This window comes from Penicillium cataractarum, assembly GCF_028827025.1.
Source record: "Penicillium cataractarum strain IBT 29864 chromosome Unknown utg000005l, whole genome shotgun sequence".
Classification (NCBI taxonomy): Eukaryota; Fungi; Ascomycota; class Eurotiomycetes; order Eurotiales; family Aspergillaceae; genus Penicillium; species Penicillium cataractarum.
In genome coordinates, this window is record NW_026622741.1 from 4,922,503 (window position 1) to 4,946,520 (window position 24,018).

Sequence of the window (24,018 nt, forward strand, 5' to 3'; positions counted from 1 at the left end):
CCTATGGTTAGCCATTGAGCTTGCTTCGGACTAGGATCCTTCTGCAGGTATACGAGGCTATCGTCTTTATTCACCTCCTTCATGGGTTGCTGACGAGAGATCTTTTCCTCCGCAGTTAATAATAGTCCGATGTAGTATGTTCGGGGACCGGCGATTATGTTCATAGTATAATAAACATACTTACGTAGTTGACAATGACCGAAGGTACAAGTATATACGATGTACACTACTCGGATTCCGGCGGTGTGTCATTACAATTGTAGCCATTCAAAAAGTACGGGGTACTTTCATCAAGTCAATAACCAATGCATTTCAGACATGATTCACTTACCCCCTAATGTTTTCTTGAAACCCAACAGAATCGAATAGAAGCAAAAAGGAGCGGTATCGGGGGCTACCGCCGACCATCGAGGGGATCCAGGGGATCCAGGGGATCCATCTAGCAAAAAGTCGAGAAGCTACGGTGTAGCTTTGAGTATACTTCCCATGGAACCGGGCGGTACGGTAATTACAATACGGCAGATCTCCCCAACGCCCAGTCTCCGAAGCTCTCCCACCCCACCATCTCGCTTTTTTGTTCCCGCCCTCAACACGGTGGATCAGATCTCTCAATTCTACGCTGTAATCTCCAGCACTACTTTTTTTTTGGTTTCGTACGCCGTACCTTCCAGTCCCGCCAAACATTCCCCCCCCAAAAGTCAACTTTGTGGGCTGCTTCAACTCCTCCTGCATTATTTTCTTATCCCTACTTCTCTCTTCCTTCCCTTCCCCCTCTCCCCCATCTTCTTCCACACATCCACACACACAATCACATCACCATGTCCGCCAAATCTATCCTCGAGGCCGACGGCAAGGCCATCCTCAACTACCACCTCACTCGCGCCCCGGTCATTAAGCCTACTCCTCTCCCTGCCTCCTCCACACACAACGCTCCTCCTCGTCTCGCCTCCCTCCACTTCCCCGAAGACAAGACCGTCAAGGATGTCCTCGACCAGGCCGAGGTCACCTACCCGTGGCTCCTCGTCCCCGGCTCCAAGTTCGTCGCTAAGCCCGATCAATTGATCAAGCGTCGAGGCAAGTCCGGCCTCCTCGCCCTCAACAAGACCTGGGCTGAGGCCCGTGAGTGGATTGAGGCCCGCGCCACCAAGGAGGTTCAGGTTGAGCACGTTACCGGTGTTCTGCGCCAGTTCCTCGTCGAGCCTATGGTTCCCCACGCTCAGGAGACTGAGAGGTATGTAATTCCCGCAGAGTCGAAATCAATTGATCCAGCAAACTAACTTTTGGACTATAGCTACGTTTGCATTAACTCCGTCCGTGAGGTAAGAAAGCTCTTGACAGATGAGACCAATATTGTGATCAGATGAAATCAATCATAATCGGATGAACATGGTTGTGATCAAATGATAGCAATTGGACTTTAACCCAAGCAATTGGAACTCTATCACTAACTCACAATTTAGGGTGACTGGATTCTCTTCTACCACGAGGGTGGTGTCGATGTCGGTGATGTTGACGCCAAGGCTGAGAAGCTCCTCATTCCCGTCGACCTGAAGAAGTTCCCCTCCAACGAGGAGATCGCCTCCGCTCTCCTGAGCAAGGTGCCCAAGGGCATCCACAACGTCCTTGTCGACTTCATCTGCCGCCTGTACGCCGTCTACGTCGACTGCCAGTTCACCTATCTGGAGATCAACCCCCTGGTTGTCATCCCCAACGCCGATGCCACCTCCGCCGATGTCTACTTCCTCGACTTGGCTGCCAAGCTTGACCAGACTGCCGAGTTCGAGTGCGGTACCAAGTGGGCTGTTGCCCGCAGCCCCGCCGCTCTGGGTCTGCCCACCCTCCCCTCCACCGACGGCAAGGTCAACATCGACGCTGGTCCCCCCATGGAGTTCCCCGCTCCCTTCGGTCGTGAGCTGAGCAAGGAGGAGAAGTTCATCTCCGACATGGACGCCAAGACCGGTGCCTCCCTCAAGTTGACCGTCCTGAACGCCAACGGCCGTATCTGGACTCTGGTTGCTGGTGGTGGTGCCTCCGTCGTCTACGCCGATGCCATTGCCTCTGCTGGTTTCGTCAGCGAGCTCGCCAACTACGGAGAGTACTCCGGTGCTCCCTCCGAGGGTACGTACAAGCAATTTTTTTCTTTCTGGTCGACTTTCTCACTAACTCCCTTCCAGGCCAGACTTACTCCTACGCTAAGACCGTCCTCGACCTGATGCTCCGTGCCCCTACCCACCCCGAGGGCAAGGTCCTCTTCATCGGTGGTGGTATTGCCAACTTCACCAACGTTGCTTCCACCTTCAAGGGTGTCATTCGCGCCATCCGCGAGTTCGCCCCCATCCTCATTGAGCACAAGGTCCAGATCTGGGTCCGCCGTGCCGGTCCCAACTACCAGGAGGGTCTGAAGAACATCAAGGCCGTTGGCATCGAGCTCGGTCTCGACATGCACGTTTACGGTCCCGAGATGCACGTTTCCGGTATCGTGCCTCTGGCCCTTCTGGGCAAGAAGTCCGATATCAAGGAATTCAGCGCATAAATGACTACCCCGTGCTCTTTTGTTTAATTTTTTGGTTTGTTTCTGCAGCGTCAACTCCGTTGCATGGGTTTGTGATAATGCATGGCATGATATGAAATTTGCGGGGTTTCCGCCTGGGGTAGAAAGAAGAAAAAAAGGAATAGCCTGGAAATTTGGATCTGGCTTCTTTTTTTGGCTTTCTATTACTCGGGGTTACTCTGTTTTGCTGGTCGTGGGTATGGCGTTTCTTCCCGCCCGGACTAAAAGACCGGATGCTTGGTGCCCGACGTACATGATTAGATTTCCTTATGTTGAATCGTACCGGGGGGATTTAGATCGGGATTTCCCTTCGGATAATATCAATGATGATACAATGTTCATACTATACTACCGTGTAGGCTGTTGTACCGTAGTACATTGACCAGTGCGTATGGTGTAGAATATGCTCAAGGTAATGCTACATGCCGAATATTGAGTATCAACAGGATTCCAATCCGCCATATTATTCCATATATTATGGCTGGAATTATTTTCCAATTGATTCCCTTCGCATTCATTACCTATAAGAGTACAGTAATAACACAAGCGATGGTAGGGTGATAGGCGTTGATGTGATAGTTAATAGCAGGAGTGATACTATAAAAAAACAAAAAATACCAAAAATACACTATACCCCCCCATCCAAGCTCCAAAAATACACAACTCCACACAAGCTCCTGCACCCCAGATCTCAATGTGACAGAAGTTTATCTCAGAACCGTCGATCTGGGATCGTCCGGGACGATAAGGTATGGACCGTGCTGGGGGCTTGAGACTTGAGGGAAATGGGGGATAGTGGCATGGGATGGTCCCGATGGGGGATGGGAATGCGGGTTACCGAGGGCGCGGGTGGTGAGGTTGCTTCCGCTGCCCCGAGGGCGGCCCGCGGGCGAACGGGGGACGGGTTTGATATTACCCGATGGGGTTAGAGCTGGGATTAGGGTAGGGGGATGATAGTCTGGAGTGTAGATGTATAAAGAGGATGGAATGGAAGGATGGCATGTTTGGGTTTGGTGTTTATCGGATTGGGGGAGTGGAAGGTTATAGAGGGTGCTTTGCTAGATAGGGTTCGGTGGTATTGACGTTACGGATGTAGAGAGGGAGGGTTCGTAGATATGCTTTGCGTGTGAGGCGATAGATGACGGTCTTGTTTATCCTGGGATTGTAGAAGATTTCTATTGATCATAAACTATTCTACTATTCTTATCAAGGATATTCATAGTTTCGATATTCATTGCCAGGTACTTGAAGAAATAAGAACTTTGTATCTCGAGTGCATCAGGTCTAGTAGCCGGGAAAGACGGCGATATCAGCAGCGAGGGAACATCTATCGAGATACTTTTGAATAAGGAACCAATCAATTATGGGCCAGAATCAGTTTTCCCCTTGTGGGAGCCATACTGGCTATCATGGCTGGCTTATGTATCCCTGCGTACACGATCGTTCCCCCCGTCATTTGCTCTTGGAAGGCTCTGATATTCATCACAGTCAGTTGATCATATTCCCCTCGCGCATCGGCTAAGCGCCATCCAGCATGCGGACGTATCTGCATTTTAGAGGCGGGAAGATTACTTGAGATTAGCAATTACTGAGAGTTGATGAAGAAGGGAGGCTCCATCCGAGTCCCACGGATTTGCTTAGCAATCCGCTCATTTCTTACGCAGTGCATCTTTCTAATTGCTCGGGAGTACAGTACTGCAAATCTAAACACCGTTGATATTGTGAAATTATGTTAATTACTTCATATATGTTGGTATCCAAAGTATCAGTTTAAAAGGAGGTAGCAGGAGTGCGGTGTTCAACTTCAATCTCATCAAAGCCTCCATACATCAAAGGCGGAACGATTACCAATAATCCACCCCTGGTCTGATATGCAGCTCGTATACTATACTTATTCAAGGTAAGAAGTATGTAAGGACTGAACGCCTATTGTTTTCCAAACCGCGCAAGGATCTCATCTTCGGGGGGAAGTTGAGAGGTTACCGTCGGAGGACGATGCGAGTGTGGAAGACGAGTGCGGTGCTGCTGGTTTGTCACACCAGTTTGCGCTGGGCAGGATAGTCAGTAATGTATACCATTTTCTAGGCACGTGTGACTTACCAGTTCGAATATTAAAAACTGCATGGCCCGTTGGAGGTGGCATCGCTGGGTTGCCTCCCATCTGCGGTCTCGACATTCTCGAGCTACCAGTCCCACTGCGCTGGTAACGGTGCAATTGCTCCACGCCTTCAGGGCTGAAAGGGAACGAAGGTGTTTTGGGAGTTCGTGCCTTTTGAATATTCGGCATTGACGTTCTGGGTTGGGCTGGGTGGGGTTGGGCTAGGGGCATGGTGGGACCAGTGCGGGATGAGAGGGTATTCAAGGTTTGAGAGACGTTCTCGGAGGCTGCAGTCTCCATTCGAGATTTCATTGCACGGGCTTTGAGCAAGTTGTACAGGTTTGTCATCTGCGCGAGCTTCTTGGACTTCTCGCGGTAGAGATCGACAAGTTCTTGATTCTTTTTCTGCAGTTGTTCTTGTGCTGCTTGCAGGTCTGGCAGAGAGTCACATTTAGCTGTAGCTCTCTACAACTTGAGTCACGCAGTGTGGCATACCTGAGACTTTGCTATGCAAGGTTGAGATCTCTGAATTTGCATTGTGGATGACCTTGTCCATCTGTGTGCTCAGGCCGGCATACTTTTCGGTGAGGCTCTTCCCAAGGTATTCTTGGTAGAATCTGTGCATCCAAGCTTAGTTGAGTGCATTTAAGCATGACACATGTGTGTGTAAACTCACATCTCTTGTGTACTTTGGTAAGCCCAAAAGCCCAATGCTCGCCCAGCGCATTCCATGATCGTGTTAGGATCGAGTCCACTCAGCACACTTGTCTTGTAGTCTTCCGTCGGGTTCAAAATGGTCGACACGGCATCATCGGGGTTGGAAAGCACGGTCTGACAGGCAGGGCATCGGCGATCCTCTGCAGTGGGGTGGGAATGACCGAGGCCGTCTGCGCATCCAAGACAAAAGATGTGACTGACACCATGAGCGCCATACTGAGAACAATACGTGCACAATACTTACGAGCAAGTAGTTACCACGGCTCTCTCCTTCAATTGCGCCCTGCATTTGAGCGAGTTACATCGCAAGTGGAAATCCATGAGGTGCAAAGTGTGAGTACGGATGGAAGTGTGGTTGGATTGAAGTTGAGAGGTCACCTGAGAGCTGAGGACTGGCCTCGACCGCCAGCGACAAAAAGAGCATCAATTGAGCTTTGGTCTATTTTTTCCTTCCCTTGTAGCGCCTGGATATCAACAAAAAAAGCCACAATTAAAATCCGCTAAAAGAAGAATGTATTTCCCTGTGCATCACGCCGCGTGGACGTCATCTTTTCTTCAAACTCCTTGCCCGGCTCATACTCGTTCCAGAGACTGGCCGGGTATATATGCTTGTTCTTTTCGTACCAACGTCGATCTACGACCTTGGTTTCGGTAGCGTCGTTATCGGCGCCTTCTAACTTGCGATCACTGGGGCGATAAAGTGGGTCATCGTCGTTTGACTTGGCTGGTGCAGGTTTATCTGAATAGTTGAAAAGCAAGCCGCCAGTCCGAGAGAAACTTGGGACTCGGTTGGCGATGAAATAGTAGAACTCATAATGCTGTTCACATGTTAGTTTCAGATCGACGGAAGCACGATATCTGATGCAAAGCTTACATGTGGGACAATGACATCGCCCTTGACAAGCATCAAATCATCAACACTGATACGTGCCCATTCCTTGCGTGCCTTGGAGGCTCCATTGGCTCCGCCAACTCCCAGCTCAGCGCCAACCTTACGGCATCGATCTAGGAACAGCCAAATGTGGTCTCCCTTCTTCATCTTAACCGATCCAGCAGGTATACTTGTACCATCGAAAAAGACAAAGGGGACGGCAATCTCAGTATCCTTAACCGCTTCTTGCATCGCCAAGAACTCCTTCCGCAAAGCATCGCGAGCCTGGGCCTCTGCTTCCATCGCAGCCTTGGTCATTGCTTTCGGAGGAGGTGGCGCATTCGGGTTCGCCTTCATGCGACGGACAGCTGCAGCGGATGTCGCGCCCTCCTCGATGGGTGTTTTTGAACCGGATCGCGAGACGCTCGAATCGCGCGGCGTTGCGGCGGACTCTTCCCCAGTGTCGTCATGATCATCACCGAAGGAAAGTTTGCTCTTGGCAAGCGCCTTCTTTTTCTTCTTCTTGGGAGGGGCATCGCTTCGGGGAGTCGAAGACCTATTACGGCGCGATCAGTTTAGACTCGCGCGAGACGGAGAGACGGTCCTTGGGAACTTACCCGTCAGTTACTTCGCCAGCAGAGGGAGTTGCGCTTCGTGAATTACCAGATGCCAGTCGCCCAAGCGACTTATCATGTGCCTCACGTTCCTTTTGCTCCAGGACCTCCGCGCGCCGCTTGCGAAAGTCGGACAGATGCACGAGACCGACGGTTTGCGACTTGAGCATGTCCTCGGCAGACACGCTCTGGCCGGTAAATGACCGTGGCGTGGAGGTTCGACTGTCTTGCTCGGATGACTCCATCTTGAGTATTCTTCCAAGTCGCACTGGCAAAAATGTTCCAGTGAGGTGTTGGTATTGATCAAAAGTTGTCAGATGTCCGCATCACTGACGTCTTTGGCGCTCGGGCACGTGACTCTATTGAAGTACTGTTGGTCAATCCCACCTGATTCGATACCAAGAAGGCCATGATGAGTTGAAGCTTAGAATAGGTCTTGGAGTTTGTTGAAGCTTGTGGGCATATATAGGAGGGTTATTTTAATGGATGCACAATACTAACCCATTGCTGGTTGAGATCTTGAATGTCTTCGAAATATTTGGTGAGGGAAAGCAGCTGCATGCGATAGAGATATATAGCCAAATTGGTGTTTTATGTTCTGTTCCTTCCACTTCGATTTATAACCGATTTCGACGGTCAGTTAGACAGTTATCTCTGTAAATTCCATGTCCCCCGAAGGCTGGAATTTGAAAGCATAATCTATGGCAAGAACTTACGTTCTTGAAGGGAGATTCAGACAGCACCAGAGACTTGAGCTCACCACGGGAGTGCAAACAGAACAAACTTGCATGCGATCAACTTGCGGAGCATCTCGACCGCATTGTTGCTCCTTCCTCTTGTTCCCATATTCCGAGACTGAAAGCCAAAAACAATGGAGGACGAAGAAGACGATTTCTATGATCCCACAGACTCCGTGCCGACGGGCCAAGCACAGCACAACGCCCACAATGCCACCCTAGAGCAACAACAGGACGGCTACGAGGACGAAGAAGAGGAAGAGGTCGAGGATGACGATGTATGGTTGCAACTCTTGACTACCTACTGCGCCCACTAACTTGCATATCCAGGACGACTTCAACATTATCACAGAAGCGCCCGCTGATGCGCCACCCCCAGAGATGTAAGCAAAACTCAGTACTGGCGCCGAAAGGACTGTTCTTGCTGACCTTTACAGCTCTCATCCGCGCCATGCGAGCTTACGACAAGAGCCCCAGCGACCTCCCTCGGCGGACTCATCAATAATCTCCAAGTCCGCGACACCTACAGCTACTCCTCACCTCGATGTCTCTACTCCCGTACCCGCCGCGGCTGCCCCGATCCCGAAACAGACAGTGCCGCTTAGACCAGGCTCTTCCTACCCAGCTATCCATACGTCTACGATCGACGTAAATGGCAACCCAGTTCACCCCTCAACGGGGAAGACCATCATGGCTACCGATATGGATGCCGACTTCCCTACAGACGACAAGCCCTGGCGACGACCCGGGACCGATGTCACAGACTTCTTCAACTACGGATTCGATGAATTTACATGGGTCAGCTACTGCTTAAAGCAGCAAGAAGTACGCAAGGAAGTTGGGGATCAGAAGAAACAAATGGATGACATGTCATCCTTTCTGGGTATGGGGATGCCTCCAATGCCGGGTGCAGCTCCGGGCCCTGGCGCAGCAGGTCCTGGCGGTGCAGCACCTATGCCTGGTATGCCGGGCATGCCAGATATGAACCCAGATATGATGCAGGGTATGCTGGCATCCATGATGGCTCAGGGCCTTGATCCATCATCGATGGACCCTATGGCGTTCATGCAACACGCGCAGACGATGATGGGTGGTCAGCCTGGTGGAGGCCCGCAAGGGCAACCTGGATTTGGCGGACAAGGCCAGGGACAGGGCTTCGGACAAGGAGGACAGGGCCAGATGGGATACGGAGGCTACGAGCAACGCGGCAATTATGGTGGTGGCCGTGGGCGTGGCCGGAGATGGTAGTTCACGCTGCAGGTTGATACATTCTTCATGACCACTCTGATTTTGCAATTTGAGAAAGGATTGGGTATTGTGGCGTTTTAATGCAAATGAAATGGAAATTCAACAGTCTTCAAGTCGGCCTTATTGCGGTTGTTATAGCTGGGGGTAGCTTCGGGCCGGACGAATGGAGCTAGATAGTCGATGAATCACTGTGACGGGGCGAGTAGAGGGGTAAATCTGTGTAATAGGATATATGAGAAGTTAAAAATACACAATTACTTCGCATTGAAGAGTAGAATCGCTTCTTCGGCGGCATAGAAATGGTTAGAAGCCGAAAGTCGGCGCGGGTTTTGTCCCTCGGGAGTCGAAGCTCGCGGTCTTGGCATTCTGGAAATTTCTCGCCGCAGAAGCCCAGATCTTCTTCCCCCGGACAACTCCCTCTCTTCCTTTCTCCATCCCACGTCCATCCCCAACTTCTTGGCTTCAAGACTCCATCTCCTTCACAATGGTATGTTTTCATCTTAATCCATTATGCACAGTCAATTCAACCTCTACTTCGAGCTACAATCCCTCTGGAATCAATTCCCTCGACAGTTCCCGATGTCCACCTTTTTTCCATCCCCGATTCAACCACCAAACACCCTCCCTTCGCCGGCGCAATACACTAACATCTGATCTCAATAGTCTGTCCTCCGCAACATCAAGAGCCTTGCTCCCCTCCTTGACCGCGTCCTGGTCCAGCGCATCAAGCCCGAGGCCAAGACCGCCTCCGGCATCTTCCTCCCTGAGAGCAGTGTCAAGGAGCAGAACGAGGCTAAGGTCCTCGCCGTTGGCCCCGGTCTCCTGACCAAGGATGGCAACCGCCTCCCCATGGGTGTCAGCGCCGGTGACAAGGTCCTGATTCCTCAGGTATGTTTCGTCCTCGATCGTCTTCCGGGGATACCCGCGGTGTCGCATTGGTCAATGCGAAATCCGTTACTCGGCTGCAGTCAATAATTGGAGTTTGACGCTAACCTATTCTCTTCTGTACAGTTCGGTGGCAGCCCCATCAAGGTCGGCGAGGAGGAGTACCACCTGTTCCGCGACTCTGAGTATGTTTACCTTTCCAATCTATCGCAACCATCTAGGACCATTGACTAATGATGTCTTTACAGGATCCTTGCCAAGATCAACGAGTAAATTGAGTAACGAGCGGTTCTCTTTCTCGTTTCTCTCGCCTTCACACCCACCCCTGTCCCGTGTCTTGCCTCGTCTACCCAGCTGTAGAATTGCCAGGTAGCAGATGAAAGACACATGGCCTGTATTATACCGAAGCGAAGTCACGAGCTCGACCACTTTCAACGATCTCAAGAACGAAAAAAAATAATTAAAAACCCCTTCTCCAAACAATGGGTGGTCCAGGATGCGCTCGTCAGATGTTTTGTCTTGATGAGCACCGTTCTGGATCTCCCGCTCCTTTTGCATACTGAGTTTTTGAAGCGCTGGATTGGCCTTGGGTCTTGCATGTCTTTGTTCACTGTACTTTTAAAACTAAATCGCAACTCGCCATTAGCGCTGTGCTGTGCCTGGTAGTTGAGTAATTCAATATGATCCTTCTCCCCTCATCGTTTATGATTTGAGTGCTCCATCTTCTTGTGGACCAGACATTGGTAAGAACTGGAATTCAGAAGTGTTGTATCCAGGGTATATCCAATTGGCTGCGGTACAACTACTCTGTACCGTTATCCCTGTCACAAGTTTCCGACACGCTAATCCCCTGGAGTTCTCCTATATACAATACGTCCAACATCCCCACCCTCCAAACAATGTCGGGGTTTGAGGGAGGAGGTAGATGGGAAGAAGGAGAGTGGGGGGTTGGGAGAAACTCGGTTCTCGGAAGAAGTGAGGGAGATGGGAAGATTGTCATCGCAGTGTACTACGGAGATGTTTCGGACAGTCTAGATTATTGAAGATTCAAACATTTTAGACACGTTCAGAGGTATGTTCAAATAAGAAAGATGACGCCCGTCTTTGATTCCGCTAATTCTGAACTTGCAAGTATGCATATATAATTAAGAGAAGCCCGCTTCTGCCATATTTATTGTTTTTGAGTCGCCCACTCAGTCATTATAATTTGACTGTCGAGATCCATCCTTGTTAACCGCCGGCAGTCCATACAAGGCAGCCAAGTCTTCTTCTTGGGATTTACCTGATTCCAACAGGACAGGTCGCTCAGCTTGGATAGCGACACGAACGGCATGGCGTCGGTGTGGAGTGAAGCCATACGACGCGGAATGAGTCTAGATAAACCCAATTAGTATATAGTTTATCGGCGAGATATCACGACAAGTACATACCGTCGTCCTGTTATCCCAAAACGCAACGTCATCCTTACCCCACTGGAAACGGGCATGCATCTCCTGGGTGGTGGCGACAACGTCCGTGAGGTACTTGATGATAGCATCACTCTCAGCCTTGGGGATACCGATGATCTTGGTGACGAAGCCCGGGTTAAAGAAGAGCGCGTTCCAGCCGGTGACGGGGTTTGTGCGGATGAGGGGGTGTACGGTTGTTACTGGTTCGCGGCGGACGGGTCGACCGATGGCTCGAGAGTCGTTTGCTTGCATGTCGGCGGAGTGGAGGGCTGTTAGGCTCTTGAGATAGGTCTGCATGAAGGGGGAGAGGATGTCGTAGGCTGCGTATTGGGAGGACCAGAGAGTGTCGCCGCCTCCGCCGAGGGGGTGGGCCCGTGAGAAGTTTCAGTGAGGTGTATGATGGTGGTTGTACTTCATAAGTGACCTGTATAGAGATGTTAATATTTGATGTGTTGAGTGAAATGGTTGATGTTAGACATACGTCTGAGTGCCATAAAAAGCTTGGGCTGAAGAGTGCCCGGTTATCTCCTGCGTTGTCACCGGAGTACACGACGTGAACGTCCTCGAGACCCTTCTTCTTTGGGACAGCAGTAGTAGCATGCTATATATATCATTAGTATTTACTTTATATGAAGCAATTGACGATTCTTGGAAACTTACCTTGTGGAGCTTCCCAAAGTGTCTTCCCAGATCCCGCTGGGCATCAATATCAAGGTTCTTCTGAGCACGGAAAAAGACAACTCCTCGGTAGGCGATCAACCGGGCTAGGTCATCCTTCTGAGCCTCGGTGAGATTCGCCAGATCCACGCCGTGAATCTCAGTGCCAATCTTGGGGTTGTAATCGAATACAGCGGTAGCGTCTTTCAATAGGTTACGGAACTTGGGATCCCCCCTCAAGCCTCGGTCCTCGTAAGGTGTGTACTCCAAAGGGGCCCAGTGGATGTCAGGAAAGGAAGGTAGCAGGTCATCGTGAGCGTAGTTGGTATGGTCTTCCACGGTAGTTCGACCAGGGACGTATCCAAACTTGTTGTCAGTTGTAATCTCCTTCTTAGGGACGACGATGTTTCCCAAGGGTGCAGGCGTAGATGCCACGGGGACTTCCAATGATGGAGCCATGTCGAGTGTATAGCCTCAATGGCAGGAGTTCGAGATAATCTAGAGAGATATGGAATCCTTGGTTGTGGACTAGATTGAAATATGGAAGAGTGGAAGTATAAATCCAACAGAAAGATTGAAAGACTACCAACGACTTATATAGAAAGGCAGGGGAGATCCGCCCAGAACCCAAAGCTGATGTGGGAACTAGAGGCCATGAGTCAACCCCGGATCCTCCCTTCCATTCCCATTCCATCCTATCGAGGCAAGGAAATCTGGCGTGATTGCAGATTTGCAATCCTCGGAGCCAGCGGGAATGGCGCCATCGACAGCGGCAATCACCCAAGGCGGCTGAAACCACTTACCCCAGGGAAGTGGTTCACCAGTGACGAGTGACGACAGATGGCAAGAAAGAGCTCCATAATCGAGTCAGAGCTCCAAGAATGGAACGGTGGGCCGCCGCTGAGAAAGACTTCAGGACATTGGGAGCTCAGGTATCGACAAGTGTAATCCAGCGGGCAGTTAGGGGGAACCGATCACGCCATCTTGCCATCAACGTCAGCAAAATTTGCCATCGCCGCCATATGCCCGTGCAGCTGTTTCTGAGACGGGAAGGATTTGAAAGGAGTGCATTGAACTTCACCGCTGGTTAATAGTTGACTGAGATATTGCAGGGAGGATTTATCAGGGATGGGTGACCGTGAGTTAGTTCATGTGTTGATCGTGGGGGAAAAGTGGAGGAGGTTGAGTTTAGCTGCCGCCAGTCGAGCCGAGCGGGTCGATCACGCAAGAGTGGCGGCCTTTTGCGCATTTTTGCTTTTTTTTTTTGGTCTGCTTGGCCAGTTCGGTCTTTTGGTGGATCTAAGATTGTCAAGGACTCTTGAGTTCTGGAGACAATTGCGGGTGGCTGATCAGTTTAGTCTATTTCGGGTTCTGCAGTTGGTAGAGTACGTACTGCCATCCTTATCAATCACGAGTCAAAACGCTAGTATAGAGTAGAGCTCCTAAGTGTATAATCCTTGATTACTTTGTATACGTATGCGATGTACGTGGGAATAATAGGGGGCTTATCATACTAGAAGCCTTGTAACATACTCTACTCCGTACATACTTGAAACCTACGCCATTTTTTCGGAAAGATCATCTCGTAACCCATTAACCGACCTGGTGTCTCTGCATACCGAAGGCCAGCTCATTCATTGAATTAGTGTACAGATACTCAACAAGTCCACAACTTCCCTTCCCGCTCAGTGCCCAAATCGACTCTCCGCCGACAGTGGGCCGAGTGTCATCTCCTGGACTTGCTCCTGCACGCTCCCTAGACGGGACGCAACACCGATGATGCCAGCCTCCACATCGCCCAGCACACCAGCCAGTTCATTGATGACCGACTTGGGAGTTCCGGCACTCGCCCCATCGCGAGACTTGCTGACAAACTCGTTGATCTGGCGGTTCAAGTTGAGTTCCACGCCGTGCAGGTGATCTTCAATTTCCTTCATGGTGCCCTTGTAGCGGTCAAGAACAGTGCTCATCTCATCGGAGCGCTGGGAGAAGTAGTCCACCAGGTTCACGGGAACACCGTTCACACTCTTGGCAGTAGCCGGATCTCCTTCCACGTCATCTGGCAGCGCAAGGGTGTTCTTGCGAGTCGATCGAAGAGAGGATCGATCGGCAACCTTTTGGTCCTGCATTGACCACCAGCCACCACCGCCCGGCGTCTGGTACTGAAGGGGCAGCTTGAGGGTATCGATAGCGCGGAATGCAACCTGAGCCTCGGATGCATCTCGGGCGACTAGACCGCGCAGCTGGTCAATATCATTCGCGTCGTTCTCCAAGGCATGTTGAATGGTCTCCAGCTTGCCCTGCACAAAGTCCACATCATTGGGGATTGAGGCGCCCTGCGACTCGATGGTGGGGAGAATGTCTGCAACTTCATGGCATAGCTTCATCTGATTGAGAATGGCATTGTCTATGGCCTCAATCTCTCGGCGAAGCTCATCGGAACAGCTCTCGAATTTGGTGGTGGGAAGTAGGTTGCTGACATCAACCTTCACACCCTGGACAACAGTGCTCGTTGCGGTACTTTGTCCGAGTAGGGAGGGCTGAGCACTTTGAGTTGCGCCTGGATTGCTGAAAACGCCAAGTGAGGGCTTCGCGGGTTGCTGTTGCTGTTGCTGAGGTTGTTGGGTAGTGTTACTATTAGACCATAGGCGTTAGTTGCGACCCCACAGAAACAGTGAAAGGCTGAGTGTTCCACTTACAAGAGGCCTCCTCCAAGACCTCCTCCAAGGCCTCCCCCAGTGGTAGAGCCCCCAAGGTTGAATGTAGACTTTGGCTGAGTCTGAGCCGCTGTGCCTCCGAATAGACCGGATGTCGCGGCGGGTTGTGTGGTAGCTGTGGATGTGGTGTTCCCAAACAAGCTTGGGGTTGCGGTTGTCCCGGTCTGCTGCTGCTGGCCACCAAATAGGCTAGGAGTTGTGGTTGTCGCAGTTTGTTGCTGGCCACCGAACATGCTTGGGGCCGGGGTAGATCCACTCTGCTGCTGCTGGGTACCAAACATGCTTGATCCCGTGGTTGATGACTGTTGGGTATTTCCGAATAGACTGGTTGCTGGCTTTGCCTGTGCTGTGGAGGTGGTGTTGCCGAAAAGACTTGGGGTGGCCGTCGTGCCCGATGCCGCAGCCGGTGTATTTTGAGTGTTTGCGGTGCCACTGCGAAATGATGAAAAGTGAGAAGATTAGCTTGATTCCAATGAGAAAAATGTAGCTGCCAGTCTGCGATCGTCAAAGAGCCAATGAAACCGTGTCAAGGCTGCTTATCCGCATCCACAAGGTTTGTTTCTTTGTTCTTGGGCATCACCCGGTGGATACCTGTCGGCACTAACAGGAGGTTTTGTGCTCTGGATTCACGTAACAAGTAAAACCAAGATCACAGTACCAGGAAGTCCCATGCGGAGTATCCAATGAGTGAGTTTGAGCTCTTGAAGATCTTGCGGAAGCTTCAAAAGTGGCAGACGAGCGCTGGACTGGCCGAAATGGGACTTTTTCTGGGACGCGGTGGGGAACAACTCACAACAAGGACGTCGGGGTGGTGCTGATAGTCAGCGCACCTGCAGCAGGCGCGGTAGTCTTGGGTGCGAACATGTTCCCAATCGCCTGGAATGCAGGACTGCTTTGCGACGGTTGAGACACAACACGCGGTGCTGCCGATAAGATTTGCGGGACGGTCGATTGTTGTTCCGAGGACTGTAACTGGTGGAGAGCGGAAGTGTTTAGAGTCTGATGTTTACCAGTCCAGCCTTTTCCTTTCTCATATCTCCTTCTCTGGGTTATTGCCGGGTTATTTGTTTTCTTCATCTTGAAGGCTTCCAAGCAAAAAAAATTAGGCGGCTGGGACTAGGCAGCAATCGCGTGTGCCCTCTCGTTTGAGGTCGTTGACTAGAGGATGAGTCGTCGATGATGTCGTTCGAGGAAAGCAAACGCGGGTCAAATATCTATATCTCGTGGATGAACTTGTCAGATCTTCTCAAAAATGGATATTCTTGATGGCTCACCAGTGTGTGTGGCTTCGACGCTCCCGGAGACAGGAGAATCGTCCGAGCCCTCTCGTGATGGTTACTTCAAATCTGTTCAGTGGAGTCCTGATGGAACTACTCTTTTAGCAAACTCTGCTGACCATCATATCCGATCTTATATCTTGTAAGTGGTTCGTGAGCTGGAACTTGCCGGCAACATCTTTCATCGGGATATTCCGCCTCGTCTTTATATAGCTAAAGGGTATCAATCCTATGTTATTGCACTATACGTCATGTACAGTCTGTTCATGCATCACACTGTCCTCTCTCTGTGTTTTATGTTTCATGATCCTTTGTTTCATCCCATTCTAATGCTCAAACAGGCCACCAGATCTCTTGGAGAAGACCTCTACACACCATCTATCTCCATACTCTACACTTCCTTCAGCAGAACCTACCTATGCCACAGCTTTCTACCCATTTTACAGCCTCCAGGATCCCTCAACCACGCTATTCCTGTCATCTGTTCGTGATCATCCTATTCGACTAGCTTCGACACTTGCTCCATCATCCGTGGCTAGCTATTCCCTGGTCAATCCAACAACTGAGGCCTACATCACTCCGCACTCTATGATCTACCCATCCACACTGGGAGGAACACATTTCCTAACAGGCTCTGACAGTATGATTTGTCTTTTCGACGTATCTCGTCCAGGAACCAGCGGCCCTGTCTCGTGGATGCCGACTATTCCCAGCAAGCGCAAACAGATTGTCGGTGGCGGAGTCGGCATGAAAGGCATTGTGTCGGCATTGGCGATCAACCCAAGTGGCGATGGAATTCTAGCCGCGGGAACATTCACTAGGCATGTGGGACTGTATAGTTCCAATGGTTCTGGAGAACTTCTTGGTACCTTTAACGTTGCAAAGACCGATGCAAATCGCGCTATTGGCGGTAGGGGTATCACCCAATTATCGTGGAGCCCTTGTGGTCGGTATTTGTACATTGCGGAGCGCAAGAGCGATGGAGTCTTGGTGTACGATATTCGAGTCACGGGCCAGATGCTGGGTTATCTTGGTGGACGCAAGGCCATAACGAATCAGCGAATGGATATTGATATCGTTTCTGCTGGGGCTGATGGTGCTCATGAAGTCTGGGCAGGAGGCACAGACGGAATGATGCGTGTTTGGAGGAATCCCATCTATTCCGCAGGTGGACAAGACCCGGATTGGGAGTTTAAGGTGCACGACGGTACGGATTTCCGAGTCCAGTTTGAACTTCTGCGAGTACTAATACGAGATAGATGCCGTTTCAAGCACCGTATTCCACGCCATGGGTAACGTGGTTGCCACCTGCTCTGGTCAGAGGCACCGAGCCTCGGATGATTCGTCGGAGGAAGGCGAGTTAGACTCGGGTATCAGTCAGGCTGATAACAGCTTGAAGGTGTGGTCGATGCCTTTCCTGGGGTCCAACGGACAAGATACAAATGCAAATGAAGATTCGAAACAAGATGATTGAGAGCCATACAGGCTTAATCGCTGCGACATCTCCAGAGCGAGGGAACTCACTATCCTGATGCAAACCGGAAGACCAAACGGCCAACTTCCCAGGGACGTAGGAGGGAAGAAACTGCCATTTACTTCGGGGTCCGGGGAAAAGAAGCCGGACTGCTTCCGCAATCGTTCTGCGATAGAACGAGGGTATCATTACAATAGCTATTCGATATCAATGAGTCACCGGATAATCCTTCTTGATTCAAACTATGAAGAATTGCGTCTGATGCAATTCTTCAAGTGCAGGCATTGCGAAGAACCAATTGCGAACATGAAACAACCTTCCTCAGCGAAGCCCGCAAACCAAAGGTGGGAATATCTCACACCGGTGCTGCGATACTGATTTCGTTTCGGGTGGGAAGGAGACGTCGATAAGATAATGCCTCGAATGACTAAAGTCTGACAACAAAGAGATTGGCACTCCGTGGGATTTAATTGTAGCTTTGAAGATCCATATTGACCCGCATAGGGTACTTAGTCACCCATTGTGGCTTTGACTATTCGTCATTCGACTTGGATGGGGAATAGACAACGGCCCAATAGGCTTTTATTCGAAGAAATACTAATATTGAACCATTCGCGTCCGCCTTCAAAGCTTTTTGTTATAATAGTATGTAAGCGTATGCATTTTTACACTAGTATCTACCAGAGCTTTAGGGAATCCGAATTCCAAACCGCTCGTAAGGGAAATCTTCCAAGGTGTTGACAAGCTGACCCCACCCATCACCAATCTCACCAGGCTCACCCGCACCCTGAATCCGCCAAGCCTGCAACTCCTCAGCCTCCTTCTCAGCCTCGGTCTTCTCCTCTTCCTTGTGCTGCCCAGTTCGGCCAGCGAGCACCTCTTCTTCGCGGCCCTCGTAGGCCTCCAAAAGACCGGGGTGCGGGCACCAAATCACCTGCATACCCGCACGACGTCCAGACTCGACACCGGGAACGGCGTCCTCAAAGACGAGACACTCTGCGGGCGTGATTTCGGTCTCGCCCTTGCTGCGTAGCTCGGCGTTGATAGTCTCCATAGCGAGGAGATAGATGTCAGGCAATGGCTTGCCGCGTCCCTTGCCGATACGAGGGTCATCTCCGAGGACACGGTGCACTTGCGGGAAAGCAGAGAACAAGTCGGACAAGTGGTCGGTCTTGAGCTTGAAGTTTCGGCTGTTGGACGAGCTGGCTAGGGCGATGTACACCGGCTCGTCGGTGGATTGGGTGGATACCAGGTTGGACAGGAGAGCGGGAACTCCTGGCAGTGGCTGGCATTGGGGGAAGTACTTGGCTTGCAAGCCCGCCTGCTTGGCGAAGGTCTCCTCTGGTGTGATGGGGAGTTGGGCCCAGTCATGGAAGATCTTGCTAGCCTATGGGAGTTGTGAGTGCTAGATTCTGGATATTTGTGAGGGGAGGGACGTGCCAATGCTTGTACGTACCTCGGGTTGGGGTCGACCCTGTAGCTGGGCCTTGACTGACCAGGGTAGATTGGGCTTGCCATACATCTGTAGCACTTCGTTGGTGATCTGAGTGTACCGGTCCTCGGAGTCGATCAAGAGACCGTCCATGTCAAAGAGACATGCTCGGATGCGGGGTGTTCTGCCATCTAGATCAGCGGCATGAATGGTGGTATACGATACAGAGCCGTACGTACTCCTTTTTCAGCGACATGGTGAATTGATGTTTATTTACAGTCTGTGAAGGAGGAAAGACTGTTCCTTGCCCGATAAGCCCGCGGGGGAAGGTTCTTATCGGAGGTCCCGTGATCAGAGTGTGCCCACAGCTAAGTATAGCTGTCTTTTGGAAATAACTTTTGTACTTTCTAGCTTCGCTGGAGCATCGCCTGGAAATTAGTCAACACCGCAGTTTGAACAGCCATCTTACAGTACAGCTACTATGTTTAACTCTGGGTCAATTTGAGGACAGATTGAAACAGCATGTTTCTTGACACACACCGCTTCTCTTTCTGGATAGATTTTCGAGTGCGATGCTTACTTATGACTGAAGATGACACTTAAATGACAGTCCTGACATACCTCTGCACCCCAACATTAGCTAACGCACGCTGGTCAATAATGGATAACCTTAATCATCGTTTTCCTCTCCCCGGCAGTTGGTCACCCGTAAAAGAGCGGAAATCCCCCGGAGGATTCCACCCCACTTGAAGGTGGCTGGACACATAAAGTCCGAAGGATGCCCCTTTCCATGTGGGGGGAAATTCTTTTGGGGAAGAATGAGATAAGCACACATTTCTGAAATTATCTGTGGTTTTTGTTCCTTACGACAGAGCGCACATTTAGTTCTCAACACCATGGCAACCACCTTATCTACAAGCAAACTGGGGCAGATTCGGGGGAAATCCGGGGACGGGGTCACTCAGTACTTGGGCATCAAATACGCGACTCTGGAAAATCGCTTTGCGGATGCACAGTTGATTGAAGAACGGCAGGGAGATGTACTCGATGCAACCGTAGACGGGTGAGTCTGCCTTCCTATTCACAGAAAATAATTATGTTGATCTTGGCTGCAGACCCACGGCATTATCCCTCCCCATCGGATGCGATATCGAGTTAGGCCATGTCCAGCATTCTATACTGAAGAAGGAACTTCCCCAATCCGATGTCGATTGTCTCAACCTCAATATTGCAGTTCCATCGGATGCGACTCCATCATCGAACCTACCCGTTTTGTTCTTTATCCATGGTGGCGGTCTTTTTATCGGTGCCAATTCCTGGCCACAATATGATCTTACTCGACTGGCCAAGTTATCCGCTGAGAAAGGACTGCCAATGGTTATTGTAGCTATTAAGTAGGGATTTGTTTTGTTCTTTTTATGGGAGGATAATGGCTAATCCCTTTCTAGTTATCGTCTCGGTGCGCCGGGATTCCTCACGTCCAAGGAACTGCGCGATGCGGGATACAATTCCAATAACGGTCTACGAGATCAACGAGTGGCATTGGAGTGGGTACATAAGCACATTCGCGATTTCGGCGGAGACCCAGAGAATATCACGACAGGGGGAATGAGTGCTGGAGCAGGTGTGTATACCAAATTGAGTTATGAATTACTTGGACTAATTATTTTAGCATCTGTGACGTATCATCTTCACTCGCAAACTCCGTTGTTCAACCGTGCAATCGTTATGAGCGGGTCATCACTTCTCATCCAGCCCCTTCCATACGAGATACATGAACAAAATTATCAGAAGGCGATGGCCGCATTGGGTCTCGCAGATGCCTCTCCCGAAGACCGGGTCAAAGCATTGTTGGAGTTGCCTGGGCAAGAGCTAATCACCAAACTCCCTCCATCGGTGCGATATGTCCCGGCTCTCGACAGCGATCTCGTCGTCCCCGGTGTGACACACGCGGAGGTTGGAAATCTAGAATCGAAGGTGCTCCCCGGGAAGGACTGGTGCAAGGAATTGTTGATTGGGGATGCTGAGGTTGACGTCAGTTAATTCTTCATATCTATGGTCCCCTCTGCTAACAAGACATGGCCGATACAGGCAAGCATCTTTGAATACCTGTCGCCGCAAATGAGAAATAACTGTGCAAAGCGATTCATTGCTGTGCTGAAGGAAACCGTCGGGTCGCACCCGGAGATCGCCCAACGCATCCTAGACGCATATCAAATTTCCGAAAATACTCCCGATGACGCGGCGATATTGTCTATCCTGACGTTCTTCACGGATATTTCATTCCACTCATCAACACTCAGCTTTGCCCGTGGCTGGAATGGAAGTGCGTACGTTTACTATTTCAATGAGGGGAACCCCTGGGACGGACCGTGGAAAGGTCGTGCAAATCACATCCTCGATGTGATCTACTTCTTCCAGAACCTCGGCGAATCTCTGAACCCCGAGCAAAAGGAAGTGGGCGAGGCATTTGCTGAAGATTTCTTCAAGTTCTGCCATGGAATTGCCCCGTGGCCAGCTATTACTCCTGGAACTATAGACACTGGCTTTTCGGCACGCATTTATGGCCCCAGTCAGAAGGGCAACATTACTAATGTTGTGCAACAAGCATTCGGTGGTGAGACTCTGCGCAGAAGTGTTCTGTACGAGTGCTCCTCCGTGGTAGCCCTTGACGATTTGGCCAAGGTTTTCGTCGCTTTCCAGTCAAGCTGATTGTTCTAGAGTAAGATAAGCAAGCATGAATTCTATCATTGAGTAATTTCACATTTTCTGAAGTTGGCATGAAACGGACATGGCTTAAGGTTGCTATTATATATGATGGTAGCCGCTAAATCATGTACGAATGGCGATTTGTTCATAGCCTAGGCATCTACACCTTCGAGAATAATCAAACCGAGGGCCCTAGAAACGGCCGAGGTGGACCAAACGGAACAAGACCAGTGGGGGCTGGAGCTTCCCCAGAATCTGGGGATCTTATAGGCGCGACCTGGGGGGTTGTGGGGATCGCCTCGGTCGGCACTCGCCAACGGCAAAGGACGGACAACCACGGACCCCGATTATTGATCCGACAAAGAGTGCCGAAGAGGACAGCTGATCAGCATTGAAGTTCAGAATTGCTATCTCAAAATCTGTAGAGCTTTCTACTTAAATCAAGCTATCAGCTGTTACTTGCAACGTGGGTTGAGTTAAATTTATTCCCCCTTTTCTCGACACCGACGAGGGGCTCTGTTCTATTTTCCGCAATGCCTTCGAGAATCTACCAATCGCCTTTTCCTGATCTACAGATTGAATCTGTAGATCTGCTCTCGTATTTGTTTTCGAATCCCCTGAACACTCCGTTGGACAAGCCCCTATACATTGACGCTCTCTCTGGAAAGCAATACACGTATGGCGATGTCATCAAACGGATAAAATCCCTAGCAAATGGACTGAAGCAGACATTTGGCCTCCAACCCGAAGATGTCGTGGCTTTATTCAGCCCCAATTCCATCGAGTATCCAATCGCATGCCATTCGATTGTCGGTGCAGGTGCTGTTGTGGCACCCACCAGTGCAGCCTTGACAGCCTTGGAACTCAACGCTCAGCTCAAGACCAGCAAGGCCCGATTCATTATTGTTCATTCTTCTTTGTTTGATACGGCGCAGAGAGCCGCAAAGGGTACTTCGATTGAGAAGATCATTCTCCTGGATGGCTCGTCCCCGGTTAATGGCCAGCCTACATGCGAGTATATCGCTAGTACATTTACCCCTGCTCCTTTGAAGGCAATCTCGTCTTCCGAGGCCTCGGAGAAGATCGTCTTTATCTGCTTTTCCTCTGGTACATCTGGCCCCTCTAAGGGTGTTGTTACAACTCACCAGAACCTCACATCCAATCTACAACAATGGCGTGCCCACATGCTCGACACGGGCTCTCCCTCGCAACGGGTCAAGCGTAACACTGCCATCGCTTTCCTGCCATTCAGTCACATCTATGGTCTAAACTTATATATGTGTCAATGCTTGACCTGGGGAACTTCGGTGATAGTAATTCCCAAGTTCGACTTGGACACATACCTTGGCTGTGTTCAGAAGTACCGACCCGACGAACTTGCCTTGGTACCGCCGATTGCACTCATGATCGTCAAGGACGAGCGCGTTGCCAAGTATGACCTGAGCAGCGTGAAACGGATCATGTCTGCTGCTGCCCCTCTCACAAATGAGCTATCATCTGCTCTCGAGGCGAAATTCAAGTCAGGTTGGGGAACTGAGGTCTTTTGCACCCAGTCTTGGGGTCTAACTGAGACCTCACCCATGGCTACTGCTATTCCAAATGACCGCATGGATAAGCGTCAAACTGGCGTGGGTTGTATCACCAACAACATGGAGTTCCGCTTCGTGGACCCGGATACCCTGGAAGATGCTGCCGTGAACCCAGATGGAACTACGCAGCCTGCGGAGATCTGGTGTCGCGGGCCTAATGTGACTCGCGGGTATTATAACAACGACGAGGCTACCAAGGGTGCCTTCCATATCGACTCGGATGGAAAGAAGTGGTTCCGCACCGGAGATATCGCCACAATTGACAGAGAGGGCTATGTCACCATTCAAGACCGCATCAAGGAGATGATCAAGTATAAGGGTCTGCAGGTCATTCCGAGCGAGCTTGAAGGCAAGTTGATCGACCACCCTGACATTGAGGACGCCGGCGTTGTCGGCGTATGGGTAGACGAGAGAGCCACTGAACTCCCTCTGGCATTTATTGTTCTCAGTCGTCAGGCCAAGGATAGGGATCTCAAGACGGTCATCGATGGGGTCCACTCGTGGTTAAATCCGAAGATTGCGAACCACAAGCGCCTTCGCGGCGGTATCCATGTGCTGGATCAGATACCGAAGAGTCCCAGTGGTAAGATCCTGCGAAGACAGCTTAAGGAACTTCTGAAGAGTAGGAAACCGAAGGCGCAGTTGTAAAACGGATAAATATTCCGCATTGTTGTTATCACTATATCCTGGACTAGTCTTCGTTGAATTCAGCGTCATCGGCGACTTTTATAAACACATGCACATCTTTCCAGCGGATTTAAAATAGGCTATTCAGGTCTAAATGAGCCAAGCTTTGAACATGTCTCAAAGGTAAATCAAAAAATTTCGAAAAAATTGGCTAAAACTAGGCATCTCTAAAATCCATCTGATAAGAAACAAGCAGAATCAGGAAATTTGCCCGAAAAGGCGCCCGCGTTTCTTCGGAGCCCGCGGGTCCCGGTCCTCGGGGTGAGATCTGCTTCCGTCAGAATTTGGCACGAATTCTCCATTCACA

At 50.5% G+C, this 24,018-nt stretch overlaps 11 protein-coding genes across 11 annotated transcripts; 6 read left to right on the top strand and 5 right to left on the bottom strand.

Moving 5' to 3' along the window:
- Window positions 1–818: 818 nt before the first annotated feature.
- On the top strand, window positions 819–2,533 carry aclA (putative ATP citrate lyase subunit (Acl); the record flags this gene model as incomplete). Its single annotated transcript, XM_056700414.1, has 4 exons — window positions 819–1,231; window positions 1,292–1,319; window positions 1,461–2,118; window positions 2,175–2,533. The coding sequence occupies 4 exons, from the start codon at window positions 819–821 to the stop codon at window positions 2,531–2,533; spliced, it is 1,458 nt and encodes a 485-aa protein (XP_056555827.1).
- A 1,944-nt stretch (window positions 2,534–4,477) lies between these two features.
- N7496_007486 (uncharacterized protein) lies at window positions 4,478–5,655 on the bottom strand (the record flags this gene model as incomplete). The annotated part of the gene is made up of 5 exons (XM_056700415.1): window positions 4,478–4,599; window positions 4,652–5,083; window positions 5,145–5,266; window positions 5,326–5,480; window positions 5,611–5,655. The coding sequence occupies 5 exons, from the start codon at window positions 5,653–5,655 to the stop codon at window positions 4,478–4,480; spliced, it is 876 nt and encodes a 291-aa protein (XP_056555828.1).
- Window positions 5,656–5,866: 211 nt separating this feature from the next.
- Window positions 5,867–7,096, bottom strand: N7496_007487 (FAM50/XAP5 family protein; the record flags this gene model as incomplete). Its single annotated transcript, XM_056700416.1, has 3 exons — window positions 5,867–6,184; window positions 6,241–6,793; window positions 6,855–7,096. 3 exons carry the CDS (start codon window positions 7,094–7,096, stop codon window positions 5,867–5,869), a joined length of 1,113 nt encoding a protein of 370 aa, XP_056555829.1.
- A 626-nt stretch (window positions 7,097–7,722) lies between these two features.
- fip1 (cleavage polyadenylation factor subunit FIP1) lies at window positions 7,723–8,836 on the top strand (the record flags this gene model as incomplete). Its single annotated transcript, XM_056700417.1, has 3 exons — window positions 7,723–7,866; window positions 7,919–7,971; window positions 8,026–8,836. 3 exons carry the CDS (start codon window positions 7,723–7,725, stop codon window positions 8,834–8,836), a joined length of 1,008 nt encoding a protein of 335 aa, XP_056555830.1.
- Window positions 8,837–9,320: 484 nt separating this feature from the next.
- N7496_007489 (GroES family chaperonin) lies at window positions 9,321–9,994 on the top strand (the record flags this gene model as incomplete). Its single annotated transcript, XM_056700418.1, has 4 exons — window positions 9,321–9,323; window positions 9,500–9,724; window positions 9,848–9,906; window positions 9,970–9,994. The coding sequence occupies 4 exons, from the start codon at window positions 9,321–9,323 to the stop codon at window positions 9,992–9,994; spliced, it is 312 nt and encodes a 103-aa protein (XP_056555831.1).
- Window positions 9,995–10,914: 920 nt separating this feature from the next.
- N7496_007490 (TauD/TfdA dioxygenase family protein) lies at window positions 10,915–12,285 on the bottom strand (the record flags this gene model as incomplete). The annotated part of the gene is made up of 5 exons (XM_056700419.1): window positions 10,915–11,094; window positions 11,152–11,448; window positions 11,507–11,593; window positions 11,651–11,770; window positions 11,830–12,285. 5 exons carry the CDS (start codon window positions 12,283–12,285, stop codon window positions 10,915–10,917), a joined length of 1,140 nt encoding a protein of 379 aa, XP_056555832.1.
- A 1,226-nt stretch (window positions 12,286–13,511) lies between these two features.
- On the bottom strand, window positions 13,512–15,620 carry N7496_007491 (nucleoporin FG repeat-containing protein; the record flags this gene model as incomplete). The annotated part of the gene is made up of 3 exons (XM_056700420.1): window positions 13,512–14,460; window positions 14,526–14,975; window positions 15,337–15,620. 3 exons carry the CDS (start codon window positions 15,618–15,620, stop codon window positions 13,512–13,514), a joined length of 1,683 nt encoding a protein of 560 aa, XP_056555833.1.
- Window positions 15,621–15,795: 175 nt separating this feature from the next.
- On the top strand, window positions 15,796–17,294 carry N7496_007492 (uncharacterized protein; the record flags this gene model as incomplete). The annotated part of the gene is made up of 3 exons (XM_056700421.1): window positions 15,796–15,962; window positions 16,162–17,027; window positions 17,080–17,294. 3 exons carry the CDS (start codon window positions 15,796–15,798, stop codon window positions 17,292–17,294), a joined length of 1,248 nt encoding a protein of 415 aa, XP_056555834.1.
- Window positions 17,295–17,982: 688 nt separating this feature from the next.
- On the bottom strand, window positions 17,983–18,982 carry N7496_007493 (haloacid dehalogenase superfamily protein; the record flags this gene model as incomplete). Its single annotated transcript, XM_056700422.1, has 3 exons — window positions 17,983–18,681; window positions 18,751–18,910; window positions 18,966–18,982. The coding sequence occupies 3 exons, from the start codon at window positions 18,980–18,982 to the stop codon at window positions 17,983–17,985; spliced, it is 876 nt and encodes a 291-aa protein (XP_056555835.1).
- A 640-nt stretch (window positions 18,983–19,622) lies between these two features.
- On the top strand, window positions 19,623–21,438 carry N7496_007494 (uncharacterized protein; the record flags this gene model as incomplete). Its single annotated transcript, XM_056700423.1, has 5 exons — window positions 19,623–19,789; window positions 19,842–20,120; window positions 20,175–20,350; window positions 20,399–20,760; window positions 20,818–21,438. The coding sequence occupies 5 exons, from the start codon at window positions 19,623–19,625 to the stop codon at window positions 21,436–21,438; spliced, it is 1,605 nt and encodes a 534-aa protein (XP_056555836.1).
- Window positions 21,439–21,968: 530 nt separating this feature from the next.
- On the top strand, window positions 21,969–23,672 carry N7496_007495 (acyl--CoA ligase; the record flags this gene model as incomplete). Its single annotated transcript, XM_056700424.1, has 1 exon — window positions 21,969–23,672. The coding sequence occupies one exon, from the start codon at window positions 21,969–21,971 to the stop codon at window positions 23,670–23,672; it is 1,704 nt and encodes a 567-aa protein (XP_056555837.1).
- Between the last annotated feature and the right edge of the window lie 346 nt (window positions 23,673–24,018).